Source organism: Candoia aspera, chromosome 2, assembly GCF_035149785.1.
Source record: "Candoia aspera isolate rCanAsp1 chromosome 2, rCanAsp1.hap2, whole genome shotgun sequence".
NCBI lineage: Eukaryota > Metazoa > Chordata > Lepidosauria > Squamata > Boidae > Candoia > Candoia aspera.
Window position 1 is genome coordinate 96,531,548 of NC_086154.1, and position 17,317 is coordinate 96,548,864.

Below are 17,317 nucleotides of genomic sequence, written 5' to 3' on the forward strand. Positions count from 1 at the left end.
AGCTACCATATGCTGCTCCATCAGTGTGGGGACACAGTTGAATACAGTCTTGTTATATTTTATTTTAATGTGCTTACCTCCCCCTTCACAGCTCCCTGCATATGCTCTTCTGAGTTCATTATCTTAAACTATTTTGTATCTGTATGCAGGTCAGGGCCTTTGGAATGGGAGTTTTTTCACACATCCCTTATTTATCATCCCAGATGTCAATGGCAACTACCTTGCTCCAGCTCTTGCAGGTTTCTACACATTCCTGACAATGATCATCCTTTTACAGGTGGGAAAATCATTATTGTATGAATAGGAAAGGAGATTTAAGGTGGTATGTTGACCCAGGATTGCACCTCAGTTACATTACAGGGACTTTCTTCCAAGGAAACACAGATAAGTTCAGGCTGTACCATGTAGAGGCAAAACAATCAAGCAACTTAATGATCAGCTAAGTATGAGCCACAAGTCACATCCTATCTCAGCCTTGAACTCAAGAGGCACCCTTGGACAAGCATCTCCCTTTCAGTCTCACAACCTCTGCTTAGACATCCTGTTGCAGCACAGGAAGAAAATTATTGATCCATCTTGTTTGGTTGCACAAGAATCACTTAGCTACTCCTGGAATGCACTTTTAATATATGAAAGAGCTGTAAAAAGGCTGTGTTGTTATTCTTTCAGCTAGGAAACAATCGAGGATTGAGGGAAATGTCCCATTATTCATACTAATGCTTCAAACAAACAGCATCTCATTGTTTTATTGGTAACCTTTAAAATATGACTTTAAATGAGGAAGGAAGAATATTTTGTCAGCCTTGGACCACACTTTTTCTGGTAGCCAAGGCCTGCAGGGGATAGAGCAGGGCTCAAATTGGGGATTCTGTTTCAGTTTTCTGTTGTTGCATGTACTGTATGTTAGTCCCAACCAGAAGTCTATTTCTTTATTTTTTTTACTGGAAACGGTGGGAACTTGCACCACCAATTTTAAGCAATTTCCATACTGTAATCCTGACATGTTTAGAGAGGAATAACAACAACAAAAAGAAAGATAGCCAACCTTTCATATTTAAGAGTCGTTTGGAGTCAGGCAGCATCAAATCAAAACAAATCATACACATTTTAAGGTGGCTCCCCTGTTGTGGGTGATATGTGGTTTTTATATCTCTCTCTCTGTTTTGTGGTTTGCATACTTTACCTTTTTAATGATTTTTTAATAATAATTGTTTATATTTTAATAATTAGTATTTTATATGATTGTTTTTATATTGTTGTACACCACCCAGAGTTGCTTTCGGTGAGATGGGCAGCTATATAAATTTGATTAATAAATAAATAACACACACACACACACAATTATTATTTATGGACAATGTCCTTCCTGCCTTCTGTCAGGCAGCAGGCAGTTACTATATAAACTAACAATGAAAACAGATCCTGGTTCAGGTTTTAAAGGGTAAAGCACTCAGAGAAGGGGAAGGTAGGGATCAGACTGAGGCTGTAGTGCTGTAACATAAATCGTTATCATTTCACCTATCTGAATTTTACTCCTTGTCCCACACTGCAAATTTGTTTGCGGGACATACTATTTAGGTTTGTATGAATACCAACAGGATTTGCCTGCAATGTAAATATGGTTCAAGAAAGAAATTTGGTTTGGAAGACAGACACAAAGTTCCAAACAAAACAGGGGATTTCAAATTCCTATTTTCACCTAGTCAGGCAGGTTCCTGAGGATGCTGCTGATTATCTGAATTATATGAAAATTATATGAAAGATAATTACTGATTCTGTTCATGGTTTGAAAATGATTGGTAAGAAGTGCTTTGGACCTCACACAAGACCAGTGGGTACTCTGTAGATTTGCTCCAGCAATGAAGCCTCAGGCTGAGAAGACTTCAGAGGAAGACATGGGAACTGTTATGAAAATCTTTGTGAAGACTTGTTATAGAAGTCATTGTTAACATCAAAAAAAAGAAAAAAATTATCCAGCAAAAGAATCTCTAACATGCTGAGAAATATCTTCTTTCAGGTCTTAATCCCCATCTCCCTCTATATATCAATTGAACTGGTCAAGTTGGGTCAAATCTTCTTAATTCATAATGATATTGACTTGTATAATGAAGAGCAAGATTTGCCCATACAATGCCGAGCGCTCAATATCACTGAAGACCTGGGACAAGTTCAGTATGTCTTCTCTGACAAAACAGGGACGCTGACAGAGAACAAGATGGTATTTCGACGTTGTACAATTAATGGGAAAGAATTTTCACACCAGGAAAATGGTAAGATGTGTATGCTTGCCCCCAAATGCTAAATTAGACTGAATGTGAAAGCTGCTGGAGGATATATGAAAAAAATGTCCTTCAGCTGAATCCTTTACTGGGGGTTGGGAATGAGATAGACCACAGGATATATTGTAGGCAAATAAAGGGGACAGGACTATACCATATGTGCATTTATCTGTAGAGGGGCTTCTCACAACATAAACACTTTGTGACTCAGGTCCCTTCCACACAGAAGGGTGACATCATTTTGAGATAAGTGCTGGCCCCTTGCACCTCTGTAATGTCGAGGAGCTTATATGGAGAGAAGCTGGACCAAGATCAGCTCAGCTTCAGACAAACCTAAGATATTTTTCCAGCATTTCTTTTGGAAATGTGAGGCAGGATGGTTTCCCCCAACCTCATCTCAGCTTTGGGGATTTCCCAATTTTTGCTTCACTACTACCCCCCTGTTCTGCACAAGCAATTGAAGATGCATCTTTTCCACAATTGTCCTATTACTTTTTTGCTCACTGCAAAAGAAAACTTTCTGTTCCCCCACTGGCTATCTCAACTTCACCCCCCCCCCCACGAGGAGCAGCAATGAGGACACTCACAAGGCAGTGCAAAACTGCAGCAAAATATGGGAAAGGTAAGGCCAATAGTTGTGTGGAAGTGCCCTCAAAGACCCCATTCCACCCTAGTGCTTAATTCTTGCCCCACAGGTGACTTGCAGGACTGCCTCTCTCCCACTGTTTCTTCCCGCTTCACCAGATCTAATAGGGCATGCTCTGGGTCCCTTCTATTAAATAAATGTCATCTTGTTGGATCCCGGAGTCGTGCCTTCTCAGCGGCAGCACCTGCCCTATAGAACAGCAGAGAGAGAGAGATTTGGATGGCCCCAACCCTGTTAGCCTTTTGCAAGGCATTGAAGACCTGGCTGTTCCCCCTGGCATTTGAGTCAGGGAGTGGATGAGCTCTGCTGTTGGTGGTGGTGAGTGGAGTCAATAGTTTCCTTGGGTTCGGGGAGTTGTTTGGTGGAGTTGTTTGTTTTAATCTTGTAAGCCACCCAGAGTCACTTATGTGAGAGAGCAGCTATATAAATTATATAAATAAATAAATATTATCTGAGATAAACAGACTCCTGTTTAACATGGTTCACCTTTTTTCATCACCTTTCCTAAGCAATAGCTTGCAATTGTGGGTTATGTAAAATATGAGCTATGGTTCTGCTCCCATTCATGGGCCAAGCAAATTGTTGTGGTTATTTAAATTTATATGCCATGGAACTCCCAATGATTCAGGTGCTGCCCTGGATTCTGTGCTGGCTAGTTTAATCCAGGGATGATGATGCAGAGAAGGAGATTTTCTTGTAAAGTTGCTCCTTACTGTGTTCTTGGTCCAGCTGCCAAAGGATCATCCTCCAGAAGTTCAAGTCTGAGGTTCTTTATGACACACCACAAACTTTCCTTTCTCCATGGGAGCTTTTCTCTAGCTCATTTTTTGGTTTTGCTCTCATACTGACTAGATTTGCACAACATATTTAATGAGGTCAGGTAAAAAACTAGCAGCTGCATTTGTATAATGTGGTAAGTCTGGTTAGTATTAACCTTGGTTAGTTTTTTTTGTGCAAACCCAACCCTTTGGGTTAATTTATGGTTCAAAGGATGGATGAGATCAGAAAGTTGGTTAATCCAGTAATCAGATTAAGCATATTGTATGAACACAGCAATTTGGTCAGTGGTAGTATTACTCCTTTAGTTTAACATCTATATGAAGCTGCAGAAAGATTTTGGAGGGACATTTCTATTTCTTTGTTTTTCATTTGTGAAGAAGCAAACACACATCTATGTTTGATTCATTTTGTTGTATTTGTATCTCACCTTTCTCGGGAGCTTGAAGTGGCACACACAGTGGTCTCCTCTAATTTTATTCCACAATAAGACTCCTGTGGAATCTACTGGATTGAAGAGAGTAACTGGTCCAAAGTCACCTAGTGAGCCCTGTGGTGGGTGGGAACTTGAAGCTGGGTCTCCCTAGCAAAAGTCCAACACTTTAACCAGTACACCATCTTGGCTCTCTTTATCTCTTATAGCCAAGCGCCTGGATTCTTACAAGGAAATCGATTCAGAGAATGAAGACTGGAAAAAACATCTGAGCCTCCCTTCCAAAGTTGAAGAAGCAGCTACAGTGACACAGAGAAACAATGCTAGGCCTTTGCAAAGATGTCAGAGTGCTCGGCCCCATTTTCAGGGACATGCAAGAAAGAAATACCTGGGTCTCTGGGGAAATGCTCCATCGCAGGTGGCATTTAGCAGCACCCTTGTGAGTATGACCTTTCACTTCTTTAAATTATAAAACCTTGCCCCTATAGCTGGTTTGGGGAAGGAAAACAAATAATCTAAACTGTAACTGTAAGAAATAGAGGAAAATATTGAGGTGCTCCATAGGTGCTGAAGTCACCAGGCAAAATTTGTTCTGAGGTCCTATGGCTATGTATACGTATACTGTATGAAGCACCCCTTTTGAGACTAGTAATATGCAAAGTGCAGGATATGTTTTGCCTTATTTTGGAGGATCATATTTCCCCCTCTGTTAATAAGTGAAAATAGTTGACTTAAGACCAAAGCATATTCCTACCCTGAGTCCTAGTGAGCAGTACTACAAATTAAGCTTTGGCTTTACAAAGAAGACAAAACTAACCTAAAATTGTTAGAGGTATAACTACAATCACCAGTTTCTGTTTTGAAAATCTGTATCAGGAGCATATAAATTGGGCTCCATTTAAATATCCCACCATATATATAAAAGCATATCCAGGCATATACCCCAAAAACCATGGGAGTACAATTTGTTGATCTTCCCCACCACCAGGAATAAAAAACAGATAGAAAGAATAAGAAATAATTTAGCATGCTGAGAAGGCACAAAGGTTAGTACAGGATCTCCTTCAAATAGTGCTCTTAAGACCATTGACAAAAAATCTGGCAGGTAGCTACATGACATATGCAAAATTATACGTGAACACTTTTTTTTAAAAAATGAGGCAAGTAGTCCTGATCCTGAGAGGCAAGTGCCATGAAAAGAACCATGTACATCAGCTGGCATCAGTCTAGGCAGATGATTGTTCTGCTGGTGCAAATGTGCTTTTTCAGTGATCAGAAGAGACTTAGATATAAATATGGAGCAGTGAGAGCAAGCCCCAACAGCAGTCACTGCTAAGAGTTAGCTAGGGCTTCTTGTCCCTTGCACTTGAAGGCAGCCCATAGATCTATCTTAACTTAGCACCATCCCTTCCCAGCTTGAAGCCAGAAATATTTAGTAAGATGTCTCTGGAATCCAGCAAATGCTATCCAGCCTCTCCAAAAGCAAGATGCAAAGATGCTGAACTATAATGCAGGTGCAGGTAATATTTTTTAACAGTGGATCATACTTTGGAAAAAACATTTATTGGGCAACCAGAGACTTAAGGCTTTCCCAAAAGAGGCTGGGGCAGGACTTTGAGGGTAGGGTTTTGGCATTTTAGGAAACTTGGGGGTTATTGATAGTAGGCTCATTCTGTCTGAGGCTTTGTGCATCTATTTCCTTTCATGCACCCCTGAAAAGCAAAGGGAAATGAAAGGATCACAGTTAATGCAGTTCACCACTGAATTTCAGGAGCACAATCTTAGGGAAATCAGGGGGTCACAAAGATGGTGGTGGAGGGCCACATACAACCTGTGAGTAATTGATCCCTGCTGAAACTGGCACATGAACTGTGATATTGGGGAAAGGGGATATGAGTATGGCTGTATTCAGCAACTAAAGTAGGTTGCTCTGTTGCCTTAGTGCCTATATTGGTATCATTTCATACAAACACAGTGTTCTTGAAAACTCTACAACACCCAGCAGAAGGTGTTATTTTTCACAGAATCCTAAGCCTGCAGATGATTTTTTTTTAATTGAATAATATGCATTTCAGGAGAAGGATGTGACCCCTGATAACAGGCTGTTGATGAAAATGAAGAACCTATCATGCCAGCCAGAATCTTTGACATCCTTTACAGCTGGAGAGACCACCTGCTCCATCACGGACTTCTTTCTTGCTCTGACCCTCTGTAACGCTGTGGTGGTCTCCACAGCAACTGAACCAAGGCAAAGGGTAATCTTTCACTTTGACTGCCTCGCTAGTAGAGGAGGAATGTTTTATTAATCTATTGAATGTAATAGTTGAAATGTTATGTTGATCAGTCTCAAGAAGGGAAGAAAGAAATCTTACTTTATGTCAAGTGAGAGTGTTTCCTTACCTTTGGCATCCAGTAACCCTAGTGAATACACACACTTCTTTGCCTTTGTGTGTGAATGTATTTGATTTATATCCCACCGAGAGGGGAGAGAGTATCTCAAGAGCAAGTAAAAAATAATTCACTGTACAGAAACATGTTTCAAGCAATTCCTTTATCAAGGGCACTACAAAATAAAACCATGTAAATACCTTACACAGTTTTATTCACATAAAAAATTCATGTCTGAAAAGAGAGAAGACTAACATTCAACAGAATATATTGTTGGAATCTACAACAAAGGAGACATATTTTAAAATGAATGATCTAATTCTTATTTTTTCTCTAACACTTTGAAAAAATAAGATCAAATAACCTGGATCAAATCCAAAGAACATCCATTTGCACAAATGAAAAACATCCAATTTTAGGAAGAAAAAGATAAAACTAATTAAATTCACATTTTAAAAAAGCATCCATTTCTTTTATTACTATTTTATGGTTTATATTCTCATGTTTAAAAATGAACTCATGCATTCTTTAACAGGTCCTTTAAAAAAGCCTCAGTATTTTTTTTTCTCTTCTTAATTAGGAAGAATAAAGCCAGAGAAATAGGTTTATTTTAAATAATATATTTAAGCTACCTGTGCTTATGAGCTAAAACATGCCAATTAAAAGTCTCTAGCAAACTTACTCTGAGAAAGAACAGCTAATGTTAATGAGGGTCTTTTCTTCTGTGAAAAAGTTCTTAAAGAGAAAAGTTCTTAAAGAGAAACAAGCAATATATCTAGCAGCACTGAATAATAAATTTAGGATATATTGCATTTCTTGGTTATAACAGAAAATATAAAGTTATTAATTGCCATGGTCAAAATGTTGTAAGTCTTACTGCAATTTTTTAATAATTTTATTAAAAGTTTTAAAAAGGAAGATAAAAACTAATACAAACTAAAAAAGAGTAAGAAAGAAAAAAGAGAAAAAAATCAAAGAGAAAGCTAAAAGTGCAAGAAAAAAAGTAAAAGAAAAATAGCCTATCTAATCATCAAAACCATAAATCATGAGTTCATTTTTTTCTGTTTTCCGCAAAAAGTCCATAAGGGGTTTTCAGTCAGCAATAAATTGTTTATCAAAGAAGTCAATCTGGCTATTAGCAACTATGACCCTTTGCCATCAGTTCTTGTCTTGATTTTATTTTGTATTCCCCTTGATAAAATTCTAGTATCTCACGATAAGTTAGCCATTTGTATTTGTCTGTATTTCTCATCTATAAAATGCTTCTCATGCTGAGAGCCACAAAGGTGCTTTTGGGCACAACATGGATTTCTATCTATTCCATATTCTCAATATAGCACATCTAACATAATGATTTTTAAAATCCACATTAACCTTGACTTTGCCACACCACAAATACCCAGGCCACCCAAATCTCAGGTCATGTCCTTCTATCTCCAAAAACCTTCATTTTCTGAGCAACACCCACTCTTTCATCCAAACCAAACAGCAAGCTTCTATTTTCATGTTTTGTTAGCATCTTTATCTTCTGTTTGTTGATCTTAAAACCTGCTAATGCACCAAATTCTTTTAGTTTTCCCATTGATGTTTCAATTCCCTTTAAAGGAACTTCCAAAACCAACACCAAATCATCTGTAAAATGTCGCCCAGAGTCTCTGTTTAAGATCACCCAGTCCCAACTGAGGAAGGTGGGTCCAGTAACCCACCTACAGGGCTGCAGAGTTTTCCAAGCATCTGGAGGATAAAATCACTCAGATTCATGCCAAGTTGGATGCCAAGCATGGGGCATGGCCTGTGGAGATGCCTGAGGACCGTACTTACCCAGTTATCTGGGAACAATTTGATCCTGTTGGGCCCAAGGAAGTAGACAGGGTCCTGCGGACTGTAAATGCCACCACTTGCCAATTAGATCCATGCCCCTCTTGGCTGGTGAAGGCAGCTTGGGAGGTGACGTATGGGTGGGTCCAGGTGAGGGTGAACTCATCCTTGAGAGGGAAGGAGTGTTTCTGACAACCTTTAAAGAGGCGCTGGTGTGCCCCCTCCTCAAGAAACCATTGCTGGATCTTACCATACTGGACAATTTTTGTCCAGTCTCCCACCTCCCCTTTGTAGGGAAGATGGTTGAAAAAGTGGTGGCATTGCAGCTCCAGAGGGTCCTGGATGAAACGGATTATCTGGACCCTTTTCAGTCATGTTTCAGGCCCAGATATGGGACGGAAACAGCATTGGTCACACTTATGGATGATCTCTGGCAGCAGTGGGATGGGGACAGTGCATCTATCCTTGCTCTTCTTGACCTCTCAGCGGCTTTCGATACCATCGACCATGGTATCCTTTTGGGTCGGCTCAGGGAGATGGGGGTGGGTGGCACAGTCCTGCGCTGGTTCACTTCCTTCCTCTGGGGCCGGTCCCAATCAGTGTTAATAGGGAGTGATGGATCTGGCCTGCGGTCCCTCCTTTGTGGCATGCTGCGGAGTTCAGTACTCTCTCCACTCCTTTTTAACATCTACATGAAATCACTGGGTGAGATCATCCGTCACCATGGCATGAGGTATCATCAATATGCTGATGATAGCCTATTAAACATCTCCGTCCCGGGTGAGGTAAATGATGCTGCTGTGACCACCCTCTCTCAATGCCTGGAGGCTGTGGAGGTCTGTATGGGGAACAACAGGCTTCAGCTGAACCCTGGTAAGATGGAGTGGCTGTGGGCTGGGGGCTCCTCGGCATCCGGGAAATTACTATCTTTGATTCTGGATGGGGTTGCATTGCTCCAGACAGATCCAGTGCAGAACCTGGGGGTTCTCCTGGAGTCATGACTCCTGCTCGAAGAACAGGTGGCAGCTGTGGCCAGGGGAGCCTTTGCCAAACTTCATGTTGTGTACCAGTTACGCCTCTTCCTGGATTTGGAAGCCCTCCGGTCAATCACTCGTGCCCTAGTCATCTCCCATATAAACTACTGCAATGCACTCTACATGGGGCTACCCTTGAAGAGCATCCGGAAGCTACAGCTGGTTCAGAATGCAGGCACGTGAGCAGTTTTAGGAGCCCCATATAACATCTCTGCTGCTCGAGCTGCATTGGGTACCAGTTTGCTTCCGGGTCCAATTCAAGGTGTTGGTTATCACCTACATGGCATGGGTCCAGGTTATCTGAGGGACCGACCCACCCCCATTACATCGACCCATCCCACCAAGTCAGGCAGAGAGATCATGTTACAGACCCTGTCCATGAGAGATTGTCAATTGGCAGGGTCTAGAAAGAAGGCCTTCTCTGCCATGGCCCCTGCCCTGTGGAACGCCTTACCACCAGAGGTGAGGCAGGCCCCCACTCTCCCAGCCTTCTGAATGGGAATGAAAACCTGGCTTTGCCATCTCGCTTGGGGCAGGAGGGAGGATAGTCAATCATGGGGGTGGTTGGCACCATGATGCGGCCCTGAGGAATTTTATTGAGATTGTTTGTCCATCTGGGATTTTATATTTTATATTTATATTTATATGATGCACTTGTTTTTATTAGTTTAATCTATTGTTATTTTAATTGAATTGTTAACCACCCAGAGTCACTTGGTGAGATGGGTGGTAAAGAAATGTGATATAGATAGATAGATAGATAGATAGATAGATAGATAGATAGATAGATAGATAGATAGAAGCCCTTAGCTTATGAGATTCTTTTTTGATCTTTACTCCCAGAATTCTCTCATCTTGTCTTATATCTCTATTCAGTATTTCAAGAACCAAAATAAACAAGAGAGGAGATAGTGGGCATCCCTGTCTTGTTCCTTTTTTTGTATCTCACAGGACTTTGTGTAATCTCCATTCAGAATTATTTGTGCTTTCTGGAAAATATAAATCGATCTTACCCATTTTATAAAATTCTCTTCAAAGTTCATATCTTCCAAAACTTTGAACAGGAAAGCCCAACTCAAATTGTCAAAGGCCTTCCCGCATCTAAGAAAATCAGCACAACTTGTTTTCATTATGTTACTCCAAATATTCCAAAATATCCAACATATTCCTAAGATTGCCTTCAACTGTCTTTTAAGTAAAAACCCACATTAATCCTCATGAATAAATTCTGACAAAATTATTTTTAGTCTATCAACCAGAATTGTTGTAAAATACTTGTAGTCATTATTCAATAATGACATCAGTCTATAGTTTCTTGTTAAAGTCAAATCTTGTCCCTCTTTAGCTATTAGGGCTATACTGGCCTCTTTCCAATTCTCTCAGATCTTTCCTCCTTGTAAGACAGAGTTCATCATATTTTGTAAAGGTTATAAAGGTTCATCCTCAAAACATTTATAATAAGAACTTGATAATCCATCTGGTCCAGGCACCTTTCCTGGTTTAATCTTTTTTACAGCTTCAGAAACTTCCCTTATTGTTATAGGTCCATTCATCATCTGTTTCTGTTCCTCTGTAAGCCTCGGTAAATTTTGTTTCTTTAGGTATTCATCTATTTTCTCTAGAGAGATGTCACTTGCTTTATACAAGTTAGAATAATATTGATGAAATGCTTTTTGCCTGGCCACTCTATCCCTTAATACAGTGTCTCCCTCTTGTAGTTTTAATATAACTTGCTTTTCTTTTTCTTTTTCTTTTCCTACTTTACATGCCAACCATTTCCCTGGTTTGTTTGCAAATTCAATGTTTTTTTTGGGGGGGGGGTTGCTTTACATCGTTCATTTTTATTTCCATTTGTCTTACTGTTAACATAGATAACTGTCATTGTAAAAGCTTAATTTGTTGAGAAATACTTATCTTCTCTGAAAATTTCTTTAATTCTTCTTTTTCTCTTTATCTCATCCAAAATAGCTTTTTTTCGCTTGCCTCTTCTTTTGGAGTTCACTATTATGTTGTATGAAAGAACTTCTGATAAAGGTTTTACTTGTGTCCCAAACCATTCTTAAATCAGTATCTTTGTTTAAATTATTTTCAAAGAATTATTTTAATTTCTTTTTACAATCCTCCACTATTGCTTCTTTCTGTAACAACATTTAATTTAGTCTCCATCTAAAAGAACTGGACTTCCTTTTATAAACCAAACTCACAAGATTATGATCTGAAGAAGTATTTGATAATATCTCTACTTTAGAAACCTTAGTAGTCAAATTCTTCAAAATTCATATCATATCTATTATTGAAAAGGATCTTTGTTTCTCAGAAAAGTAGGTATACTCTCCTGAATTCCCATTTTTCTGTTTCCATCTGTCCACAAGCCCTAAACTGTCCTTCAGATCAAAGAAAACTTTTGGAAATTTGCCTTGAGTGATCTTAATACTTTTCTCAGAAGTTCTATCCAGATGTGGGGAGATCACTCCATTCCAATCCCCCATCAAACACCAATTCTCATAAGAGAAACCTATTAGTCTCTCCAGAAGTCCTTTATAGAACAGTACTATTTTTTTTAGATTTTTTTAATCCCATCTTTATTATTGTTTTGTAAATAACTCAAGGCGGCAAACATATCTAATACTCTTTCCTCCTCCTATTTTCCCCACAACAACCACCCTCCGAGGTGAGCTGGGCTGAGAGAAAGTGACTAGCCCAAGGTCACCCAGCCAACTTTCATGCCTAAAGTGGGACTAGAACTCACAGTTTCCCAGTTTCTAGCCCAGTGCCTTTACCATTAGACCAAACTGGGTCTTTCTATCATCATGTGGGGCATAAATTCCCAATATCACAGTCTTAGTCCCATACAAATTAACTTCCACCCCAACAGATCTACCATGGTCATTAGTCAATACAAGTTCTGGTTTAAGTTGGGGATTTATATACAAAACAACTCATTTTTCTTTAGTTTCTGCTGAAATAAATTAGTTACCTAAATTTTTATAAATCAAATATTTTATGTCCTTTTTGCTAATATGTTTCTCTTGTAGGCAAATTATATCTTATTTTAATTTTTTCAAATAATGAAAAAAAATCTCTTTTGAGGAGCATTTGCTCCATTTATATTCCACATTAAGCATTTATAATCCATAAACAAGCCAAAATTTTAGAAAAGTCAAACAGAAAATCTGTAGTGCCTAGTTCAGTATCATCCCTTTTAGTTTCCTGTTGCACCTGCTGACGTATAGTCTCATCTGACACCTCCATTTGAAACTTCTCCAATTCCTCTTTAATTTTCTCTAAAAATTCCCTCACCTTCTTATTGCATTTTTATATGCATCCCATCCTGCAAGTCACTTCTTTTGCAGAACTATTATTTTATGCACTCTTGGTTGAACAGTCCTCTTGGTTGAACAAAGAAATATAGAGCTCAGCTTTCTCCCTCCACTATCCCACACATGCTAAACTTCCAGCTCAGTGTAACCCAATAAAAGGAATTTTGGAACATCAGGAATAAACAGCTCTTTGATTCTACAGTATTAGCAAGATGCTACTCATGGATAGGAGAAGCCTGAGAATGTTGTTTGGTCCACTTCATCATATTTTATGATAAAATATAGAGAAATTTTCTTGCAGTTTTTTTAAATAATCGCCTCCATAAACTTACATAGAAACTGGATGGAATACCCAAATGAAAAATGTGAAGCTGACATGGACTAAAAATGGGTTGACTCATACATCTCTATCTGTAATTAATTCTGCCCTTTCAATGAATGGGAGCTTCATTTTCTTTTTAAATTCTGTCTTCCTACACAATACGAAAAGACATCATTTTCATGTAGAACATGAGGAGGCATCATTTTTCAGCCTGGAACCACAGCATGCTTTCTTGCCCAAACTAAGATCCACAAAGGGCACAGCCAATAATGTTGTTACATCATCATAGCAGGCAAGACCAAGACTTCTTAACCCCCTTTGTGTATGCAAGCATATAGGGGGAGCTGGTTAAGAGGCAAAATTAGTGTCGTAAACCATGCAGATGTTTAAGGAACCCTTTTAGTCACTTAACCACCACAGACCAGAAAAAAAAGGCACAATTATTTGGGAGTTGAGGATTTTTCTGAGGCTTAAGGCACTCACTTTTCCCCTTAAACCACCTCAAGAACTTAAAACACACAAAGGGTATCCAGAACTGTCAGTCCCATCCACTCTGTACTAACCAGTACAATGGGTGCTGGAGGCACATGTTATGAGCTACCTTCCCAAATAGAATCATCAGAGAAAGCACTTCTAATTATATCAATTTAATTGGGTAAGTAATTGAGTAACCAGTCAAAAGTTGGAAGTTCTTTTGACTGAAAATTATTTGCTTGATAGCTCTAATTTTGTTAGTAGGCAGAAGATGGTGCAAAACGTTGTCAATAAAAATACTGAAGGAGACTTTTGAAGAGAAGAATCAGAAAATAGTAGCCACAATATCAACAATGCCAGTAATGATGCCTGCTTCTATGGATAGACTATGTCCAAAAGATTTTATTGAATAAATTTCAGGTGTAGAACATGTTTTATTTGACTAGATAGAAATATTATTGAAAGTGGATTTACAACTGACAGGCCAAGAGAATGATTTAGAGAAGCATGTTTCACTGGATCTACAAAAGAAATTGGCTGAGGTTTTAAATTTTAAAAGGGAAATACAAATGACAAACCAGAGAGTGACCTGGATAATTTTTTTTCCTACTGGATTTACAAAAGAGGCTTGTTAAAGCTTTGAAAAACTCTTTGTGATGGGACAAAGAAGAAGTGAAGAGAAATAAAATCCTACAACAATATTTGAACTAACTAAAGATTAAGACTGTTAGAAGTAAAAGGAAGGAATATAAATTTGGTTTATCTGATCAAGGTTAAAATGATATGTTGTTACTTCTGGTTACCCTTTATGGACTTTCTGCTGACACCAGGACTGAAAAGATGATGCTTTATGGATTTGTTTATAGATAAAAGATGGAATATGGGAAGAGGAGATAAATCTTTGTAACTTTAGAGTGGGTGAAGAGTTACCAAATTTGTTTATACTTGTTGTGATGAAGGTTGGAAGTCATTACTTTATATATTTTTCACTTTCTTTATTATATTCTTACTTTTCTTTTTTCTTCTTTCTTTTTTCTTCCTTTTTCCTTAACTTTTTACTCCTTCTCTCTATTCTCTTTTCTTTCTTTAAGTTTAGTTTGTATTAGATTTTATTATTTTATTTTGGAGGAAAGTGGTTGAGAAAGTGGTGGCGTTGCAGCGCCAGAGGATCCTGGATGAAACGGATTATCTAGACCCCTTTCAGTCAGGTTTCAGACCCGGTTATGGGACAGAGACTGCATTGGTCGCACTTATGGATGATCTCTGGCAGGAGCGGGATGGAGGGAGTACATCCATCCTGGCTCTTCTTAACCTCTCAGCGGCTTTCGATACCATTGACCATGATATCCTTTTGGGTCGGCTCAGGGAGTTGGGGGTGGGTGGTGTAGTCTTGCGCTGGTTTGCCTCCTTCCTCCAGGGCCGGTCCCAGTTGGTGTTGATAGGGGAGGAGAGATCAGCCCCATGGCCCCTTCTTTGTGGGGTGCCGCAGGGATCAGTAATCTCCCCTCTCCTTTTTAACATCTACATGAAACCGCTGGGTGAGATCGTTCGTCACCATGGGATGAGGTATCATCAGTATGCTGATGATACTCAATTGTATATCTCCATCCTGGGTGAAGTAAGTGATGCCATGACCACCCTTTCTGAGTGTCTGGGGGCTGTGGGGGCCTGGATGGGGAACAACAGGCTCCAGCTGAACCCTAGCAAGACGGAGTGGCTGTGGATTAATGGTGCCTTGTGTGCCAGAAACTTGTCATCTTTAGTGCTGGATGGGGTTGCGCTGCCCCAGACAGATCCGGTGCGTAACTTGGGGGTCCTCTTGGACTCACGACTCCTGCTCGAAGAGCAGGTGGCAGTTTTGGCCAGGAGGGCCTTTGAGCAACTTCGTGTTGTGCGCCTGTTACGCCCTTTCCTGGACCGAGAGGCCCTCCGAACAGTCACTCATGCCCTGGTCATTTCCCATATAGATTACTATAACATGCTGTACATGGGGCTACCCTTGAAGAATATCCGGAAGCTACAGCTGGTCCAGAATGCGGCCGCACAGACAATCTTGGGTGCTCCAAGATTTGCACACATAACACCTTTGTTGCGTGAGCTGCACTGGGTCCCAGTTTGCTTCCGGGTCCAATTCAAGGTGTTGGTTATCACCTTTAAAGCCCTACATGGCATGGGACCAGGATATCTGAGGGACCATCTCATCCCTATTACATTGACCTGCCCCATCCGGTCATGCAGGAAGGGCATGTTATGGGCCCCATCTATAAAAGAATTCCATCTAGTGGGGTCTCAGAAACGTGCCTTCTCTGCTGTAGCTCCCACCCTTTGGAACATCCTTCCCCCAGAGGTGAGACAAGCCCCCTTGCTCCTAGACTTCCTCAAAAGATTAAAGACCTGGTTTTGTAGGCAGGCTTGGAATGGGAGGGCAAATAATTAACCTGGGGATGGCTAGCACCATGAAGTGATTCAGAAGGACCTACCACACTGAAGGTCTGATTAAGATCTCTTCACCATGTAGATTTTATTATATTTATATTTTTATTTTATTTTGTAATTGTAATGGTTTTATATTTTAATCTTGTTTTATTGCAAGCCACCCAGAGTCCCCCCATTGGGGAGAGATGGGCAGTGAATAAATTTATTAAATAAATAAATAATAAAAATAAAAATCCTAGGCAGAATTCTTTAATGGCTTTATAAGTATCTCGGTTCCTATACAGTTGATGCAGAGCTTTGATTTTTATCTACTTAAGCAAGCCAACCTAGCAGTTCGAAAACAAGCCAATGTGAGTAGATTAATAGGTACCGCTTCAGCGGGCAGGTAACGGCGCTCCATTTAGTCATGCCGGCCACATGACCACGGAAGTGTCTACGGACAAACGCCGGCTCTTTGGCTTTGAAACGGAGATGAACACCGCCCCCTAGAGTTGGACACGACTGGACTTAATGTCAAGGGAAACCTTTACCTTTACTAAGCAAGCCAACAAAAATTCCCCTAATCTAGATGTCTACTTAATGAGCCCCTCGGTTTAAGTAAAGGCAGTACTTGGCACATACTTCTTTTTAATGTTTCCTCTATTAATGTGAAATGGTCCAATTTCATATTAGCTATGCAGCACAAAGTTTGTTTTAATTAATCCCAATTCCAATTCCCTCTTTTCTCTTAAGGTTATGACTCCATCACTGATGAAGCAGTCAGGACTCTCCCTGGAGAAAATTCACCAGCTGTTCCAGCGGCTGAAGTTGGCAAGCCTCAGCCAGACATCAGTTCAATCAAGTTCAGACTTAGGGGAGAGCATTAACACAGAGAGCAGCACTGTCTCTGCTGAATCAAAAATGAAAGATGAATGTCCTACCCAAAGCTGTTCCAGCTTAACAGATGATGAGAGCCTTAGAAGGGAGTCCTTCAGTGAGAATGACCTCTGTGGGGCTTCAGATCCCTCTCTAAATGAGAGGAGCTTTGCAGGCAGAGACCACAGGCCTTTACAGGAAGAATTTTGTTATGAGGCGGAAAGCCCAGATGAAGCGGCTCTAGTCCATGCAGCCCATGCCTACCAGTTTACATTAGTTTCCAGGACTGCTGAACAAGTGACTGTGAGGCTGCCAGAAGGGACTCTCCTGACCTTTGACCTCTTGTTCACACTGGGATTTGATTCCACCAGGAAAAGGATGTCGGTGGTAGTGAGGCATCCTCTCACCAAAGAAATCATAGTCTATACCAAAGGGGCAGACTCTGCCATAATGGATCTATTGGAAGACCCTACCAGAGGTACAAAGCTATTGAACTGCCAAGAAGGCATAGCTTGGGTTGTTGGACAATATCTCT

At 40.1% G+C, this 17,317-nt stretch overlaps 1 protein-coding gene across 4 annotated transcripts in view; it reads left to right on the forward strand.

The window, feature by feature from the left end:
• Window positions 1-17,317, forward strand: part of ATP10B (ATPase phospholipid transporting 10B (putative)) — a 160,420-nt gene that overhangs the window by 120,815 nt on the left and 22,288 nt on the right. For 3 of the 4 annotated variants that reach the window (XM_063292467.1, XM_063292465.1, XM_063292464.1), the window contains exons 8-12: window positions 150-277; window positions 2,018-2,270; window positions 4,345-4,574; window positions 6,211-6,390; window positions 16,660-17,260. In XM_063292467.1, coding sequence (XP_063148537.1) covers window positions 150-277; window positions 2,018-2,270; window positions 4,345-4,574; window positions 6,211-6,390; window positions 16,660-17,260 — 1,392 coding nt within the window. The remainder of the gene's footprint in view (window positions 1-149; window positions 278-2,017; window positions 2,271-4,344; window positions 4,575-6,210; window positions 6,391-16,659; window positions 17,261-17,317) is intronic. The other variant, XM_063292466.1, reaches the window with a different exon arrangement.